Raw genomic sequence first — 14,974 nt, forward strand, 5'->3', positions numbered from 1 at the left:
GAGGACGCATGTTTAATTAAAAAAAAAAAAAAGAAATGTCAAAATTTCCAATTTGGAGAACAGCTCTCACTAATCAAAAATGAAAATCCCTATCGACAAAATCAAGCAATAGATTCATACAAACTCCTAAACGAATATTTAGAAGTGGCGGCGGCGGTGGCGGCGCCGCCTCGCGAGTATGACCTTGAGATTTCGAAGGACCTGCGTGAGCTGCTCCTTGACAAGATCTCGTTGATGTCGTGGCCCCCGGCCTCGACCACCCTCGGTGATCCCGCCGGGTATTCGCATGACAACCGACCGGGGAGACTCTCCCCGGATTGGGTTGGACTCTGCCGGCTAGAACTTTTCCCGAGGAGTAGCCTTCGCAGCTTCCCGAAGAGTTTTGGCTTGGCGGACGAGGGCGGGAGATCCAAGTGCAGATCTTCGCGCTCCTCGGTCATGCACGAGGCTTGAGATTGCGACGACGACCATTGGTCGGATTCTAGGTAGTTGGAGTCGATGCTCTTGCCTTGTTTGTTTGCGTATTCGAGGAGGAGCTTCTTCACCTTTTTCTCGGACTTGGGGCTGAGGTTCTTTCCCGAGACCGGCTCGTAGTTCTTGCGGATGCACGTGTTGATCCATCGTAGGAACACGAGCTCTTCTAAGTCGGTCGCGTTCAGCCGTTGCATCTCGTCTTTCAAATCTTTGTTCTCTTGCTGTAGACGGTGGCTCTCTTCTTTCAGCTCCGCCATCTGCACATTCGAACATGACTATTGGTTGTGGACGTGAGAATATAAGTTAGTAAACTCCCGCGCAAATTACTGAAAAAACGTTTAGTCAAGTTCTGGTCAATTCTGCATCATACAAAAATAGGCTTTATATCACGATTTTAACAATTTTCACAATTGGTCTGTACTCTGTAGTCTTAGAATCATGAAGAAAGTACGTATAAGTTAGTAAACTCCAGCGCAAATTACTGAAAATAAAAACCTACGTTTAGTCAACTTCTGTTCAATTCCGCATCTTAAAAAAACAGTCTTTATATCATGATCTTAACAATTTTCGCAATTGGTCTATAATCTCATATTCGGGAAAGAAGCACGTATAATGTGCAAATAGAATATGTTGATAAAACGTTCGACTACATAATTAGTCAGTGACATGTACACAAAGTCATACACATAGCACGTTAGAATTTTTCGCCATGAGACAATTGAGAAAGATATCAAAGTTATGGTATAGTAATCGATTATTTTTGTAAGTTGACCAGGATTGACTAAATTTGATGACTTTTCCAGCAATATGTCCTGTAATTTACGCACCTCTTCGTTGTCAACTGCGAGCATCTGCACGTACTCGAGCTTCTGTGCGAGCTCAATGTTCTCCAACTTGAATACCTCATTGCACTTCTTCATCTCCTCCAACTCCAACCTCAACTCGCACGCCTCCTCGAGTTGCATCTTCATCTCCACATTCTTCTGGCCCTCCGACTTGAGCTTCTTTCTCAGCATCTTGATCTTGGCATTGGCGGCCTGGAGCTCGGCTGTGGCATTCGCATGATCCGCGGCCTGAGCTTCAAGCCGCTTATTGTCCAACATCAATGACTCGATCTTGAGCTTCGCCTCCATGGTGTTCAAACGAAGGCGGTTTTGGAGCACGATCACCGCAGTTTCTTGCTCCTTGATACCGTAGAATTCGAAGAGCCGGAGCTCAAGCTTCCTCTCCTTCTCCTCGAGCATTTTGACTCGATTGCTGATCTCTAAACTGCTCGATGAAACGACGTCGCTCTGCATGGAACAAGCCTCGAAATCATAGTAAAATCGAAACGAAAACAAAATCATAACGAAATTAACCTGATCATCGTTCTTGATCTCTCCATTTTCATCTCTTGAATCGACATTTCTAAAATCACCTATTAGTCATGCAAGAATAAAAAATGTAATTAGTATTAATTACAAATTTACAATATAATGTCTAACTAGTTTTTTTTACCTGGAGGAAGTTTGATGTTTTTAATTTTGAGATAGGTGAAAAGGGCCCCACCGAGGGACAAGGCCACGGTCAACCCAAAATTCATATTTGTGGCCACCTCCTTTGATCCTTTGATTTTCATTTTCGATCAAACAAACAAAACAAATCATATACGGAGTATCAATCTACATGATTTACCCTCTTCTCCATCGTGTCCACCTCTCTCATCTGAGATAGAGAAAGAGACAGAAACCCATATCAAAAAATACTAATGATTCTTTTTTATTATTATTATTATTATTCAGGAATTTAAAAATTTTAGACACAAATGAGAGACTTACTAATTCCCCCCTCTGACAAATTGTGATCAATATATCTAGAAAGAGGGGGAGAAGAGAGAGAGGAAGGTTGTCGGAATTATGGGTTATGGTGTCTTGGTTGATATTATGTTGTTGTTTTCTCTTTTTGATGAGTATTTTGGTTAATATTCTTTTTCATTGGTTCTCTTCAGGATGAATTTTCTATTTAATTTTAAGTTTTGATTGGTTCGGACTTCAGATAGCACAACATTGTCTTCATCTAATAAACTTTTGACCACTTTCGTTTGTATATTTATTCGTCTTTCTTTTATTTGGTGTAATTCTTTGAAAACTTAAATTAGCCATGAAATTTGATTAACTATATATCTATAAGGGATTAGTTCCAAACTTAAAATTATAAATTTGATCGGTTCAGAATCTTAATTTAGCAATTAAAATTTAATTATATAAATCTCAAATAATATAATTTTAAAAATACCTATAAACACCAATATATTTATTACTCAACGGATTTTTACCTTTAAAAAAAAATAAAATCAACAATGCTCATTTATATATACTCCATCTTTTCCAATTTAATATTTTTGCATGCCAAACATCTATTTTTATCTCAATTTTCTCCCTCGATATCTCTCTTTCTTGCATCATAGCCAACGATAAAAACCAATGGCGCGAATGGTACGCTTCTTTATTTCCAACAGGTACTCCAGATTCTGTCGGATCCTCGACGCCCTACTCGTCAACACCCCTAGGTGAGTACATGCTGAAATCGATGGTATCCTTGACATTGACATTCGTATGCAGTCATTGATTTCCCAAGTTTCCAATAACGGAGCAGGACACACATGTTTATTATACACCATATCTTTGAAGTGTGTATTAACACTTTGCAAGATCTGATTATCGACAACAACTAGAAGGTGAAGACTTTTCGTGAGAGAGTTGTTGAGGCGTACAGAAAAACTCATGCGCACTAATTAATAGGCTTATTTTGTCCGAGTGAGCCTCGAAATCCGGATTGTGCTATCCACAGCAAGCGAGACAAATATTATAAAAGTCACCATAAAACTCAACCTAGCCAACAACATGAAGCCTTTCAAGTATATACTTACCCTATCCCAAAGTATATGTCACACTTTCTACTTTATGAAATGTATCACTTAGAATAAAATATCCTAAAAGAAAAAATGCGTCACTTAGATTATGATAAGAGGAAATATTAATTTTAAAAATGAGTTAATGAAATATGGAACCTACTATAATTTATAGTAAATGTGATTTAAGATTCTTACCGGTGAACATACCAAAATGGAAAAACAAAATTTTTATTGCGGACGAATGGATTATTTTTTAGTACTTACTACTATTACATGGGGAGAAAGTGTAAAATGGCAAAAAGAATAATATAGAAAATGGTATTTTTTATTTTAAAAATGTGTTAATATAAATCAATTCGACTGGGACAATAAATGTGTGTACGTTCTATTTTTATGCTCAAATACATATTAAAGTATAGATGAATTTCCAAAAGCCTTTGCATTAAATGACACAAAATGAGGGAAAATTGAAGAAAAAAAGACCGCGAAGATCTCCAAAGTAGAGGAGACAGCTTCAATGTCGGATTTTCCACCTTGACATTTTAGTCTGAAAAAACTAACTCAACTCAACAAACAAACCACCACAAATAAACATCCTTTCTCCTTCAATTTCTCTATTTTCCCAACTTCTTTTCTTTAATTCCTTCGTTCCTTGAGTCGAGTGAGATCGAAAATGGGGAAGGTAGCTGTCGGGGTGGCGGTGATCGGGGCCGCAGCGGTGGTGGCCGGTGCGGCGCTGGTGGTGCGTCAGCGGATGAAGAACTCTGGGAGGTGGGCGTGTGCGAGGGCGTTGGTGAAGGAATTCGAGGAGAAATGTGGGACCCCCGACGCCAGATTGAAGCAGATTGCAGACGCCCTTACTGTTGAAATGCATGCTGGTTTGGCTTCTGAGGGCGGCAGCAAGCTCAAGATGCTCATCAGCTATGTCGATAATCTCCCCACTGGGTATATATATATATATAACCTCTCTCTCTCCCTCTTTGTATATATGTCAATATGTGTGTGTGAATTTGTAAGTTTCTTCATAATTAGATGATTCTTGATATGGATTGAGAGAGTTTGCAAGATCTGTTTTTCCTCATGTCCTTGTTTGTTTGCATGGCGGTTGATCCTGACGGCACGAGAATTAATACATACTAATTGGTAAAATAAGAGAGACAATAGATGGTGGGACCCACATTGTTATTACTTAGTATTTAATGGTGTGTTCTAATGGGATACGTTAGTAAATAAATTAATGTATATGGATAATGAGTTTGAGAGAATTTTCGGTGAATGGAAATGAGATATTTTTATGGGATGATCGAAAAAGGAAAGTGGGAGGGATTATGATTCTTGATGTGCCCTCTGTTGTGTAGATTCATGAAATGTTCATACACTAGCCATTTGTAGCTTGTTTGGTCCGATCGTGACACCGAGGTTTTCGCGCATGATTCTTTAACAAAAGATGTTTGCATAAGTAGTTGTTGTGCCATGGAATTGCAGATGGATGATTGGACATTCTTGTTTGAGTTTGTTGGTTTATATTCATTTGGTTTGTGTGGCAGTGATGAGGAAGGAATCTTTTATGCACTAGATCTTGGTGGGACAAACTTCCGTGTATTGCGCGTTGAGCTAGGAGGCAGGGAGCGTGGCGTTGTCCATCAGGAATTTGCCGAGGCATCAATCCCCCCAGCGCTGATGAGTGGGAGCTCGGACGTCAGGAATTATTACTTACTGTTCATGTAGTTTGCCAGTTTTAACGACATTATTGAACGAACCAAACCTGTTATTTTCAGGCACTTTTTGACTTTATCGCGGAGAAGCTTGCTTCATTTGTGGCTGACGAAGAACGAATTTATGAACAGCCTGCTGGGAAGGAGAGGGAGTTAGGTTTCACTTTCTCGTTCCCGGTGATGCAGAACTCGATAAATTCTGGAACTCTAATTAGGTGGACGAAAGGATTCTCTATTGATGACACGGTACTGCTTCATCTAAAGCACATTTTTATTTGTTAAATTGCTTGTTAGTCATTTACATCGCCCGTTGCAGGTTGGCCAAGATGTGGTAGTTGAAATAACGAAAGCCCTGAAGAGAAAGGGCGTTGATATGCGGGTGGCTGCATTGGTGCGTTTGTTTATTTAGTTTTGTGTTCATATTTGATGATCATGCCAGGTTAAACATATAAATGTACTTGAACAGAAAGGGCGTTGATTTATGTTTGTGATTATCGTGCCAGATTAATGATACGATCGGGACATTAGCAGGAGGGAGACATTCTGATCCAGATGTCTCTGTTGCTGTAATATTGGGCACTGGATCGAATGCTGCATATGTCGAACGTGCTCAAGCCATCCCTAAATGGCACGGTCCTTTGCCTAAATCTGGAGAAATGGTTAGTTTTCTCTTTTAAGCTCGAAACTATTAATGTGAATCAAGGCTCAAATCTTACACGACACAGGCGATAAACATGGAGTGGGGCAACTTCAGATCGTCGCATCTCCCACTGACTGAGTATGACAGCGCAATGGATGTTGAAAGCCTGAATCCGGGTGAACAGGTATGAGTAATGTCTTATTCCGTTATTCGACTGCTTAACTCATTAAAAACTTTTGCGAATGCAGATATTCGAGAAGCTAATTTCTGGGATGTACTTGGGAGAAATTTTACGCCGCGTTTTGCTTAGGTTGGCTGAGGAAGCATGCTTTTTTGGCGATGAAGTTCCGGCCAAACTCAAAAGTCCATTCATTTTGAGGTATTTCTATGAAGTAATGAGGTTTATTATCACTTCAACTTTTAACATGATGATTTGATCCAATCTTACTACCATAGTTTATTTATCACACGGCTCGTCACTTCAATCTGTGGTTACGTGAGAACTATATGACGTGATTTATGCGTTTCAAATTGCGAACATAGAAAATAATCAACGACGAATATGTACAATGTATGAAAGAAACGAAAAAAAAGAAGAAGCCGTTGATGTATAGGCTTGATTTTGGAGCGTATATAAACGCAGGACACCTGAATTGTCGGCTATGCATCACGATACATCGCCTGATCTGAAGGTGGTTGATGACAAACTGAAGAGTATACTGGAGGTAGTGTTTGTTCGTTTATTTCGTTGCTCGTTTGGAGCGCCTTGTGTTGTTGTTTGATCTCAAGCGTGGCTATATATGATGAGACGATGTATCTTTGTCTCTATCGTTGTTTGTTTGTCAGATATCTCATACCTCGGTGAAGAAGAGGCGGGTTGTGGTGGAGCTCATCAACATAATATCGTCGCGTGGGGCCCGCCTTGCAGCCGCGGGGATCTTGGGGGTGCTGAAGAAGTTGGGGAAGGACGTTAACAAGGAGAAGACTATAATAGCCATGGATGGCGGGTTGTACGAGCACTACACGGAGTACAGGAAGTGCTTGGAGAGCACGGTGTTCGATCTGCTCGGGGACACAACTGGAACAAGGGTCGTGTTCGAGCACTACGTTGACGGGTCGGGCATCGGCGCAGCCCTCATCGCTGCCTCCCATTCACTTTATCTCGAAGAGAAGTTTTGAATTGCCGCTGCCCTCTCGAATTTATTTATTTTCTTTGCTTGCATTATTTTTAAAAAGGGAGAGAAATCTTAGTTCTCTTTTAGACATACAGATGATGATACAGTGGACTTGAAGGGTTTTTCATTTTTTGGCAGAAATAGGAGAAATAAAGCATTTCGTTTAGAAATCAAGGCAAATTACAGGAATTGGCATGACTAATATCCAATTCTAAATATTGCAAATTTTACTTTGATTTAAATTTTCCTGTCAAAAAAAGGTTATTGGCAAATATTCATTTCTTTAAACTAAAACAAGAAATTTAAGTCCAAATCTAAATCTAAAAATTGTCCCCACAAGAGAGAAAAGAGTGTCCATGCATTTTTCCCACCTCTCATGTTTTAATTACACTTCACTTCATTGGATAATTCCTTAAATATTGGAATCAAACATATTTTAGAGACAAAAATTGAAATCCAGAAACAATGTTGTCCTATTTCTGTCATAGCACATTTTAAGAATCTTGTAAACTGTGGATGGGTTGTTCTACTTTAGCTTAGTTTCAATCAAAGTTCACATCTTTCAGTGTTTGTTGGGGGATTATTGCCCTAAAAATGAGGGTTTAGCAAAATAATAAGTTTTTTTTTTATTGATTGAGGTGTTTGATTGGCAATGTTGCCTGTTTCTTCAGCTACCACCAGCTGCTCCTGCCATGGACAGGTAAACAAATTGATTTAATTGATTTTATTGTTGCTTTCTATTTCATTTGATACTGAATTGTTTTTTTATTTTAGTTTAGTATGAAACTGATCAAGTGTTACACATAGTTCTGCAGATTCCTGCTTATGGAGGTTTGAAATGTTTTTCCTCGTACCCCAAGGCATTTGATTGCACAAATGTGAATAAATCAGTCAAGACATTTCGAATTTCTCCAGGCGAAGAGGTGCTACGTGTTTATACTCGGATTATGTTGTGAAAGATTATCAGTTTAGCCCTATAGACACCATAACTCAGTCATTGTACCAGAGTGATGACATGCGCGGTTTAGGGCCTAATTTGGTGTTTGTAGATAGCTCGAGTGAGGCTCAGCTAACAGACTTTATCAGTAAGGCCGTTGGTAGCACTGATATCCAACCTAGCTATGTTGATCCTGGCCTTCCTGTATCTGTTAGTGGTGCGGCAATTGATCCTGCTGTGGTGTCTGATTCTTTGCTCGTTGATGTGAACCCGTTGTCTGTCCAAAACACACAGCTTGCGGATATTGTTGAGGGAGGAGAGGATGTTTTGAATGATTCAATAGAAACCATCACCTCTTCGTTGAATGCTGCCTAACAAGTGCTAGTGAGGCGGTTGATAGTGTCATCAACGATATTAACACGTTTCTTGATCAAACTGGAGAATGAGCTGGTAACAAGCTGAGTGGTGCGTCGAGTGGATTGAAGGATGGATCAGGTGCAGCAGCATCTGCTGCAGTCGATGTCTTGAGGCGAACAGTTGTAGTAGAGGATTTGCTAACGAAGAATGCTGGATATGGTTATGAATTTGCGAAGGGATTTCTCCCTCAAGATTATCAAGATGTTCTCAGATCAACTGAAGGACGCGTTGCTGAAGTAGTGAGTCCTATCGGTTCTGCATTTCAGCAGGTGAAATTCGACAACATTCTGAAAATAAAAAACTTTTTTTGAAATGTTTTCTTTTATCTTATTAACATGTTCACACGTAAAGGTCTACTTCGCATTGGAGGGATTTGAGGAAAGAGTCGGCTTGGATCCAAACGATCCACTCACACCAGTTGTTCTTGTATTTGGGGCTTCAGCATTTCTGTGGTATAAATTTCTTGTTTTCTCTTTGTTCACTTGTTTCTCTAGGCTCAAAATTATCTCTCTTTTTAAATGTAAATTAAATTTGTCATCAGATTTTTGCAGGGGTTCGTATAGAGTTTTGAAATATAGTGGATATGCTGGAGATTTTATCTCCCAAATCAGCTGTGGAGCTCTTATGAGGGAAGGACAGCGCAGTGCTTATTGACATTCGGCCCGAGGCAATAGACTGTAATTTCTCTTGCATTTGCTTTGGTAGAAATTTGCTTATTCGATATAGTCAATGTTTACCGTTGCAGAAAAGTAGTCCAGTTGTTTCAGTTTACTTCGTATTCTTGTTTATTATGACCTGTTCTTTGCGGTCTATTTCTGGATGTGAAGAATCTCAGAGATAAAGACGGTATTCCTGATCTTCGAAGGAGTGCTCGGTTCCTATATGCAAGCGTAGGGCCACCCGAGGTTTGTACTCTAATACTTGATTTTCAGGATATGTGAAAAGAATGTTTCAAAGATGTCAATTTCTGTACGGCATATGAATCTTCAGGTGGAGAGCTCCATCAGTAGCTGCTGAAGGGTGGAAGAGATTTGGAGGACTCGTTTCTTGCTGTCGTTATTAGCGACCTCAAAGTTGTTCAAGTATGGTCACATTCTCAAGATGAGTCTTGATAAACAAGACTTTCAAGTATTCTATAATGATTCCTGAAATCAGTTTGATATTTTATACGACAGGTCCAAGGTTTTGGTAATGGATGCTGATGGATCTCGTTCCAAGAGTGTTGCAAGATCACTGAGGAAGCTTGGAACAAAGGCAAGAGGAAAAAAAACCAGCATAAATACACTGAAATTTGATGTGAACAGTTTGTATTTATGGTGAATTTTTGTGCAAGAACAGAGAGCATACCAAGTCCTAGGAGGTTTCGCATCATGCTCGAAACAAGGGTGTCGCGTTAAAGAGCTCAAACCGGAGACAGCACTTACGATACTCAACGAGGTCTCGAATTCTACATTGAGCACACTTGTTTGTTCTATAGCTCTCTTTATGGTAGGGTTGAATTTTGTTGACATACACAGGAAGCTGAAGCTATCCTTGAGGAAATCAAACCTACCCCATTTAAACTTGTTGCTTTTGGAGTGGTAAGGATTTTCCCTACTAATTGTATGAAATTATCTATTTTTGTTTATTTCTTGGCTAGAAAGACTTACTAACACCAAAATCTTCATATATAGGGCATTGCTGCAGCAGCTTATTCATGACGCTGCAGTTCCTTGCTGCAACTATCTCTACATATTGAATCACCATTTGTTTGTGTTTCTATGGAACAATGCTTATAATCTCTTTTTGCAGAGTGGGAAATGACGCTACAGTTCATTGGTGTTATCAGTCTCGGACAGGTACGAGAGATCATCATTTTGTCCAAATCTGGCATCATAACCGTATACATGATCAAACAGGCTCTACTCAGACGAATAGCGTTGTATCAAGGTACAAAAGACTTCCAGCAAGATATAAGGTTCCCATTTAAACAAATAAAAGCATTCTACAGATACAGTTGCAACATATATCCACTATTCAGACACAGATTTTGGTTTCTGTACTGTTGAAAATTTTACTACTACCTTAGGTCTCTGCTAGCACCAGTTGCACTTGGAGGTCAGGCGATTTCATGGGCTGCTGGGAAGCTGGAGACGAACCGGAACGGACTCCCTACATCGCCCTCCTCGTCGGAGGTCCAAAGCCGGGTGCTGCAAGCTGCGGCAAAGCTAGAATCTCAACCCCCTGAAGAAGTAAATATATCTGAAGCATAGGAATACTCAACTTAAGAAATAAAAATACTTACATGGAATCTGTTAGATTCTGCTTTCCTCATGTTGTAAGAAATCATGTCAACCACTCTTGATTGCATGTTATAGGTATTTGTTTGCAATTAAGTTTGATCAAAGGATAACATTGTGCAAGTGATGCAGCTTTCCTTCCTTTGATATCTAAATAGCACTGTAGTTTGATTTACCGGAGGGGGTGAAAGGAAAAAAATTAATGCGGTTTCCGAAAGGAAGGGGAAGAGAGAGAAGAGAGCAACTATTCAGATAAATCATCCTCAGCGCCGCTGTAATCATCAGGTTCCATGTCCTGACTACTCATCCTACGCAAGCGACCGGGTCCCATATCCATGCTGGCACCCCTTCCACTTCTCGAGTTTAGATTACCGTTCAACGGTACATAATCCTGATTAACATGGAGTGAGAACCTGCACTGTATAGACGAACAAGGGGGGAGTAACGAGTTTTTTTACATACCTCTTCCTCTGTCAAGTCTTTAATAGATAAGTTGGTTCGCCTCCTTACTGTTACTGACCTAGGCACCGGAAATTGCTCCACATCCTCGGTTGATTTTCCCTCTCTGGCACGCTTTTTCCTTAAGATTAGCTTGTTTGGAAGGGGCTGCATCAAGAAGAATCAGTCAAACATGCTGACGGAATAAGGAACTTGAAAGGTAAACTTGAAAAAGGGACAGACCAGGTATCTGGCTTCTGTATCACCAAACGACACAAGGTAGGTTGTTGGATCATCCACATCATCACCTCGAACCTGTCAAGTGGTCAAAGGAGTTAATAAGAGAAGCAGTTATAGTAACAAAAAAAAATTGAAAGAAAAAAACATCTTGGAAACGTACATCGCAGTGATACTCGCGGACCCATGAATATGAGACATCTTCAGTTTCATCGTATATGTCCTTCTCTATCTGTCACCATAACCAAGAAAGATGATTAAGTAATTCGAATATTAATGGATACGCACAAATTCAAACCTCAAATTTTGAGGAAAGTATACCTCGTCTACTGATGGCACCATGTATGCTAAGAATCCATTGGGTCTTTCTGAGTCCGTGCTTGTTGACGCATAACTTCTCATGATTGCCTTCAAAGCCAGATGACTCGTTACACCATGAAGGTTATATATATTACATACTCCAGCACTATCTAAAATATTAATCTCATAATCCCATTGACAGTTAATCAATGTGTACTTACTTTCTGTTCGTACTCGTCACGATCAGCTGCAGTCAATTTTCTGTAGATTTCTGAATCCACGGTTGGAGCACTATCAAAAGTAGCAACCACGAAGTGGTCCTCATACCTGAATAAAAAAAAATGAGGAAATTAAAAATGTAATCTTCTGGTCTAGCAAAACTATTGCAGCAGTAATAATTATACTTATACCAGATTACTCCTCTCAAAACACACAACAGCAAATAGCTAAAATTGTGAAGTATATGAAGACACAACAATATAGCATACCTGTTAAAATCAGGTAAAAGTGGGAGGATCCTTCTCGGCTGTAGATGTCGATTAACTGTATGAACAGGCTTGGTCTTGCATGCCTCAAACGTCGCCACAATATCCTGAATTTTCCTATCCCTGAAGAAAAGAAATAGGAATCAACAGGTTATTTGATGTGAATAGTTCAATCACAATTCTTCTTGCACGAACCAAAAACTAACCTACTGTTGAGGTTCTCCAAGAGGCTCCGACCTCGATATTCTCGCAATTCCTTTGCTTGTTTTTCAGTCAAAGACTACACGTAATATCAAAAATTTCTGGTTACTTTTCCAGTAGATTCTGCAGTAATTCGTAGTGAGCAAATAACTAACTGATACCTGCTTAGTGGACTCCATACTGAGAGGTGATATGTACTGAGTTTTAACAAGCCAAGAGACACCTTTGTCTGTAGGCCTTTCTTTCTTTTTAATGCCATCAGTCTTACTCGGGGTTATAGGTTCATCATCACGTAACAACTCCTCATCCTCAGGCTTGAGGGGTATCCTTTCACCCTTTGGAGGACTGAACAACAGAGTGATGGAATGAATCAGAAGAGCAGCTCAATTTAAGGTACATGAAAGAAAGAAGGACCAGAGAAGTTTACTTGTATACACTCAGGTCAAGAAGGTCCAGAGGTATTCCAAGATCAGGTTCAACATGTAGCTGAGGTTTCCAGTTCTTCTCCAACGATGTGATTTGATATTTACAGTATCTGCAAAGACCATATGTATCAGACTTGAAATAGATCATAGCATCAGAAATGCACCACTAATCAATCTTGCAATTTTGTGACCAGTGATAAGCCGCTAACCATGACTGAGAAGGAAAGTGCTTGAATTATAACATGAGATAAGTTCCATACCTATCGGGGTCCCTTTTTAATGACAAAAGCTTCATCTTTGCAGACGGATCAGGTAGTTCATTCCGGAACCTACAAAAAACACAAAATTGCTAGTGCATATTTTATCTAATGACGATGACTAAGAGAAAAAGGGAAAACTCTTATGCACATTCTTTACATGCCCAAGGCTTTTCAGTTGTTACGAACTAGTATGAATGAAACAATTGCACAATACAAGAGAATGCATAGACAACTTTGTTCACCCCAGTGTTTGCTGTATAAAGTAACAACAAATAAAGAAACTAATAATGTTAACAACAGCTGCAGAAGAATTTGCATTCTTAGGCATATGAAAGTGGTGACAACCAAGGTGTGGACTGCAGCACCTTGTTATCATTCCAACCACAAAAACTGCGACAATCTGCTGATCAGGAAAAAAATTATTCCCTGCTGCCTACAATCAATTCATGCCAAATAACACACAATGCTACCACTTGGTTACTGAAAGTAAAGTAGCAAATAGCAATGCTGCACCATTCTTGCCGAGTTCTTATTCCACACTAAACTTCACAGCATTAACAACTTCCTCTAGGTTGAACTATCATTATAGAGCAACAAACTCAAATGAAGAGCTCAGATATACTCACTTCAACTTGCAGAGGAAGGTTGTTGGCTTCTTCAGCCGGTTTTCGATTCTATCACCACCTAACAATGGAGTGCTCTTTCTGTCACCCATATGAGATCCACTAATCAAGCCATGGCCCTTGGCCCCGGAGGCCAGCATTTGGGTCTTCTGCAGCACTTTATTCTGTGACTCTCGGAGATGTTGCTTGTGTTTCTCCTCTTGCTTGTGCTTTTCAAACTCCCTCTTCTTTCTTACCCTTCTCTCCTCCTCAGTCTCAATCCGCCCACCCGGTCGTTTATTACTCAGTGGTGGCTTATGCTCCTTCCTAGATGATGCGGCCGGATTGGGTTGCCTACTCTCCCTGCTTGCACCCGTGGAAAGAGGCGCGGAAGAAGGTAATGGTGGAGGCGATGACGGCTGCAAAGGAGGAGGTGGAGGAGGAGGAGACGAAGGACGAGCCGGTGGAGGTGGTGGCTGATTAAACTGTGAATACTGAGATGACGGGTAGTACATTGCGGCTGCTGGGGCAGATTGTGGCGGTGGAGGTGGAGGTGGAGGCGGGTAAGAAGATAACTCCGGTGGAGGTGGAGGTGGAGGAGGCGGAAATTGATACGGCTGCTGTTGAGGGGCTGGAGGGTTAAAATGCTGCTGTGATGACGATGATCCATAGCCTGGAAGCTGGTAATTGTAATTCGAGCCATCGCCGCCGCTGTAGGTCCCCCAATTCTGCGAATACTGACTTCCACCGCGCGGCGCCGCTGGTGGTGGAGGTGGCAGGGAGTTCGGATTCGACGGCGGTGGCGGAGCAAACGATGAGTGCGGCGGTGGATGGAACGGCCTGTACGACGCCATGGCTGGATTCCGAAAAGCAATCGGGAAACACCAAATTAACCCCCAAAAAAGGCGATTCCTCTCAAAACAAAAACCTTAAATCTCGAAAAGGGAAGCTAGAATCCAGCGTATTGAAACATCTTCTCTTAATTTATTTATTTAAGCAAAAAAAAAAACTCCTGCCGCGATATGAACCCTAATTGAACTTCCCAATCTGGGAGAAGTGTAGGTATAACCCTAGCAGCAAATTCTCGACTTCACGAAGTCGGAATGAAAAGTTAAGCGTTCGAGATGTCGTAAAATGGATCGAATTGGGTGGTATGGGAAAGTGATCCAGCCTCTGGAAAGGGGGAATAGCTGACTCAAATCCAAAACCCCAATTGAAATTGAAGAACCCTAGCATCTACATCAAGTGAATTAAGGAGCTGAAAGTCTGAGAAAAATCATGCATCACTGTGTGTAGGCTGCAAAGCGTAAAATAAAATCTTTGGAATTGGAGGTGCTCAGGTTTATTTATATATTATGAATAGTTTCGAATAAATTGCAAATTTATTTAGTCTAATTCATATTGACGTTTTACTTTTTGCAATTTATCATTAATTTCAAGAACTAGTACTATTACTTGTATCTATGTTTTTGAAGGACACTCATCAAAAATTAAAT

The 14,974-nt window shown here is 40.4% G+C and overlaps 3 protein-coding genes and 1 pseudogene across 5 annotated transcripts; 2 read left to right on the top strand and 2 right to left on the bottom strand.

The window, feature by feature from the left end:
- LOC125205200 (protein CHUP1, chloroplastic-like) lies at nucleotides 1-2,388 on the bottom strand. Of its 2 annotated transcripts, XM_048104024.2 has the most exons (5): nucleotides 2,292-2,388; nucleotides 1,972-2,178; nucleotides 1,833-1,891; nucleotides 1,302-1,766; nucleotides 1-731 (listed from the first exon to the last, which is right to left on the bottom strand). In XM_048104024.2, exons 2-5 carry the CDS (start codon nucleotides 2,090-2,092, stop codon nucleotides 102-104), a joined length of 1,275 nt encoding a protein of 424 aa, XP_047959981.1. In that variant the 5' UTR covers nucleotides 2,093-2,178; nucleotides 2,292-2,388; the 3' UTR covers nucleotides 1-101. The 2 variants fall into 2 exon arrangements, with proteins under 2 accessions (XP_047959981.1, XP_088916077.1); XM_089059951.1 differs by having other exon boundaries at nucleotides 1,302-1,891.
- Nucleotides 2,389-3,930: 1,542 nt separating this feature from the next.
- LOC125208230 (hexokinase-1-like) lies at nucleotides 3,931-7,139 on the top strand. Its single transcript, XM_048107811.2, has 9 exons — nucleotides 3,931-4,312; nucleotides 4,915-5,065; nucleotides 5,146-5,328; nucleotides 5,399-5,473; nucleotides 5,586-5,741; nucleotides 5,808-5,906; nucleotides 5,971-6,101; nucleotides 6,366-6,447; nucleotides 6,569-7,139. The coding sequence occupies exons 1-9, from the start codon at nucleotides 4,041-4,043 to the stop codon at nucleotides 6,899-6,901; spliced, it is 1,482 nt and encodes a 493-aa protein (XP_047963768.1). The 5' UTR covers nucleotides 3,931-4,040; the 3' UTR covers nucleotides 6,902-7,139.
- A 131-nt stretch (nucleotides 7,140-7,270) lies between these two features.
- Nucleotides 7,271-10,672, top strand: LOC125205201 (uncharacterized; annotated as a pseudogene). The gene is made up of 13 exons (XR_016132792.1): nucleotides 7,271-7,597; nucleotides 7,713-8,520; nucleotides 8,603-8,703; nucleotides 8,803-8,918; nucleotides 9,079-9,160; nucleotides 9,242-9,333; nucleotides 9,407-9,505; nucleotides 9,590-9,688; nucleotides 9,769-9,831; nucleotides 9,925-9,958; nucleotides 10,043-10,089; nucleotides 10,150-10,208; nucleotides 10,320-10,672. The product of XR_016132792.1 is annotated as an uncharacterized LOC125205201 (transcript).
- Nucleotides 10,192-14,792, bottom strand: LOC125205912 (protein PAF1 homolog). Its single transcript, XM_048105115.2, has 13 exons — nucleotides 13,503-14,792; nucleotides 12,877-12,945; nucleotides 12,619-12,726; nucleotides 12,353-12,536; nucleotides 12,197-12,270; nucleotides 11,994-12,113; nucleotides 11,727-11,832; nucleotides 11,527-11,613; nucleotides 11,369-11,437; nucleotides 11,212-11,283; nucleotides 10,993-11,136; nucleotides 10,536-10,921; nucleotides 10,192-10,447 (listed from the first exon to the last, which is right to left on the bottom strand). The coding sequence occupies exons 1-12, from the start codon at nucleotides 14,330-14,332 to the stop codon at nucleotides 10,775-10,777; spliced, it is 2,010 nt and encodes a 669-aa protein (XP_047961072.1). The 5' UTR covers nucleotides 14,333-14,792; the 3' UTR covers nucleotides 10,192-10,447; nucleotides 10,536-10,774.
- Between the last annotated feature and the right edge of the window lie 182 nt (nucleotides 14,793-14,974).

The sequence above is a fragment of the Salvia hispanica genome, chromosome 6, assembly GCF_029641045.1.
Source record: "Salvia hispanica isolate PSC_SH4W2 chromosome 6, Shi_PSC_v1, whole genome shotgun sequence".
In the NCBI taxonomy this organism is placed as follows: Eukaryota; Viridiplantae; Streptophyta; class Magnoliopsida; order Lamiales; family Lamiaceae; genus Salvia; species Salvia hispanica.

Bases quoted from the DNA above. Each gene is read 5' to 3' on its own strand.
- LOC125205200 (XM_089059951.1), bottom strand. From the start codon at position 2,092: ATGAAAATCAAAGGATCAAAGGAGGTGGCCACAAATATGAATTTTGGG. The intron at 1,892-1,971 runs GTAAAAAAAACT...CATGACTAATAG, and splicing joins AAACATCAAACTTCCTCCAG to GTGATTTTAGAAATGTCGAT. The intron at 732-1,301 runs GTGCGTAAATTA...TCGAATGTGCAG, and splicing joins TCGCAGTTGACAACGAAGAG to ATGGCGGAGCTGAAAGAAGA.
- LOC125208230 (XM_048107811.2), top strand. From the start codon at position 4,041: ATGGGGAAGGTAGCTGTCGGGGTGGCGGTGATCGGGGCCGCAGCGGTG. The intron at 5,742-5,807 runs GTTAGTTTTCTC...TACACGACACAG, and splicing joins TGCCTAAATCTGGAGAAATG to GCGATAAACATGGAGTGGGG. The intron at 6,102-6,365 runs GTATTTCTATGA...ATATAAACGCAG, and splicing joins AAAAGTCCATTCATTTTGAG to GACACCTGAATTGTCGGCTA.
- LOC125205912 (XM_048105115.2), bottom strand. From the start codon at position 14,332: ATGGCGTCGTACAGGCCGTTCCATCCACCGCCGCACTCATCGTTTGCT. The intron at 12,727-12,876 runs GTATGGAACTTA...TGGTCTTTGCAG, and splicing joins TTAAAAAGGGACCCCGATAG to ATACTGTAAATATCAAATCA. The intron at 12,114-12,196 runs GTTAGTTTTTGG...TCTTTTCTTCAG, and splicing joins TTGGAGAACCTCAACAGTAG to GGATAGGAAAATTCAGGATA.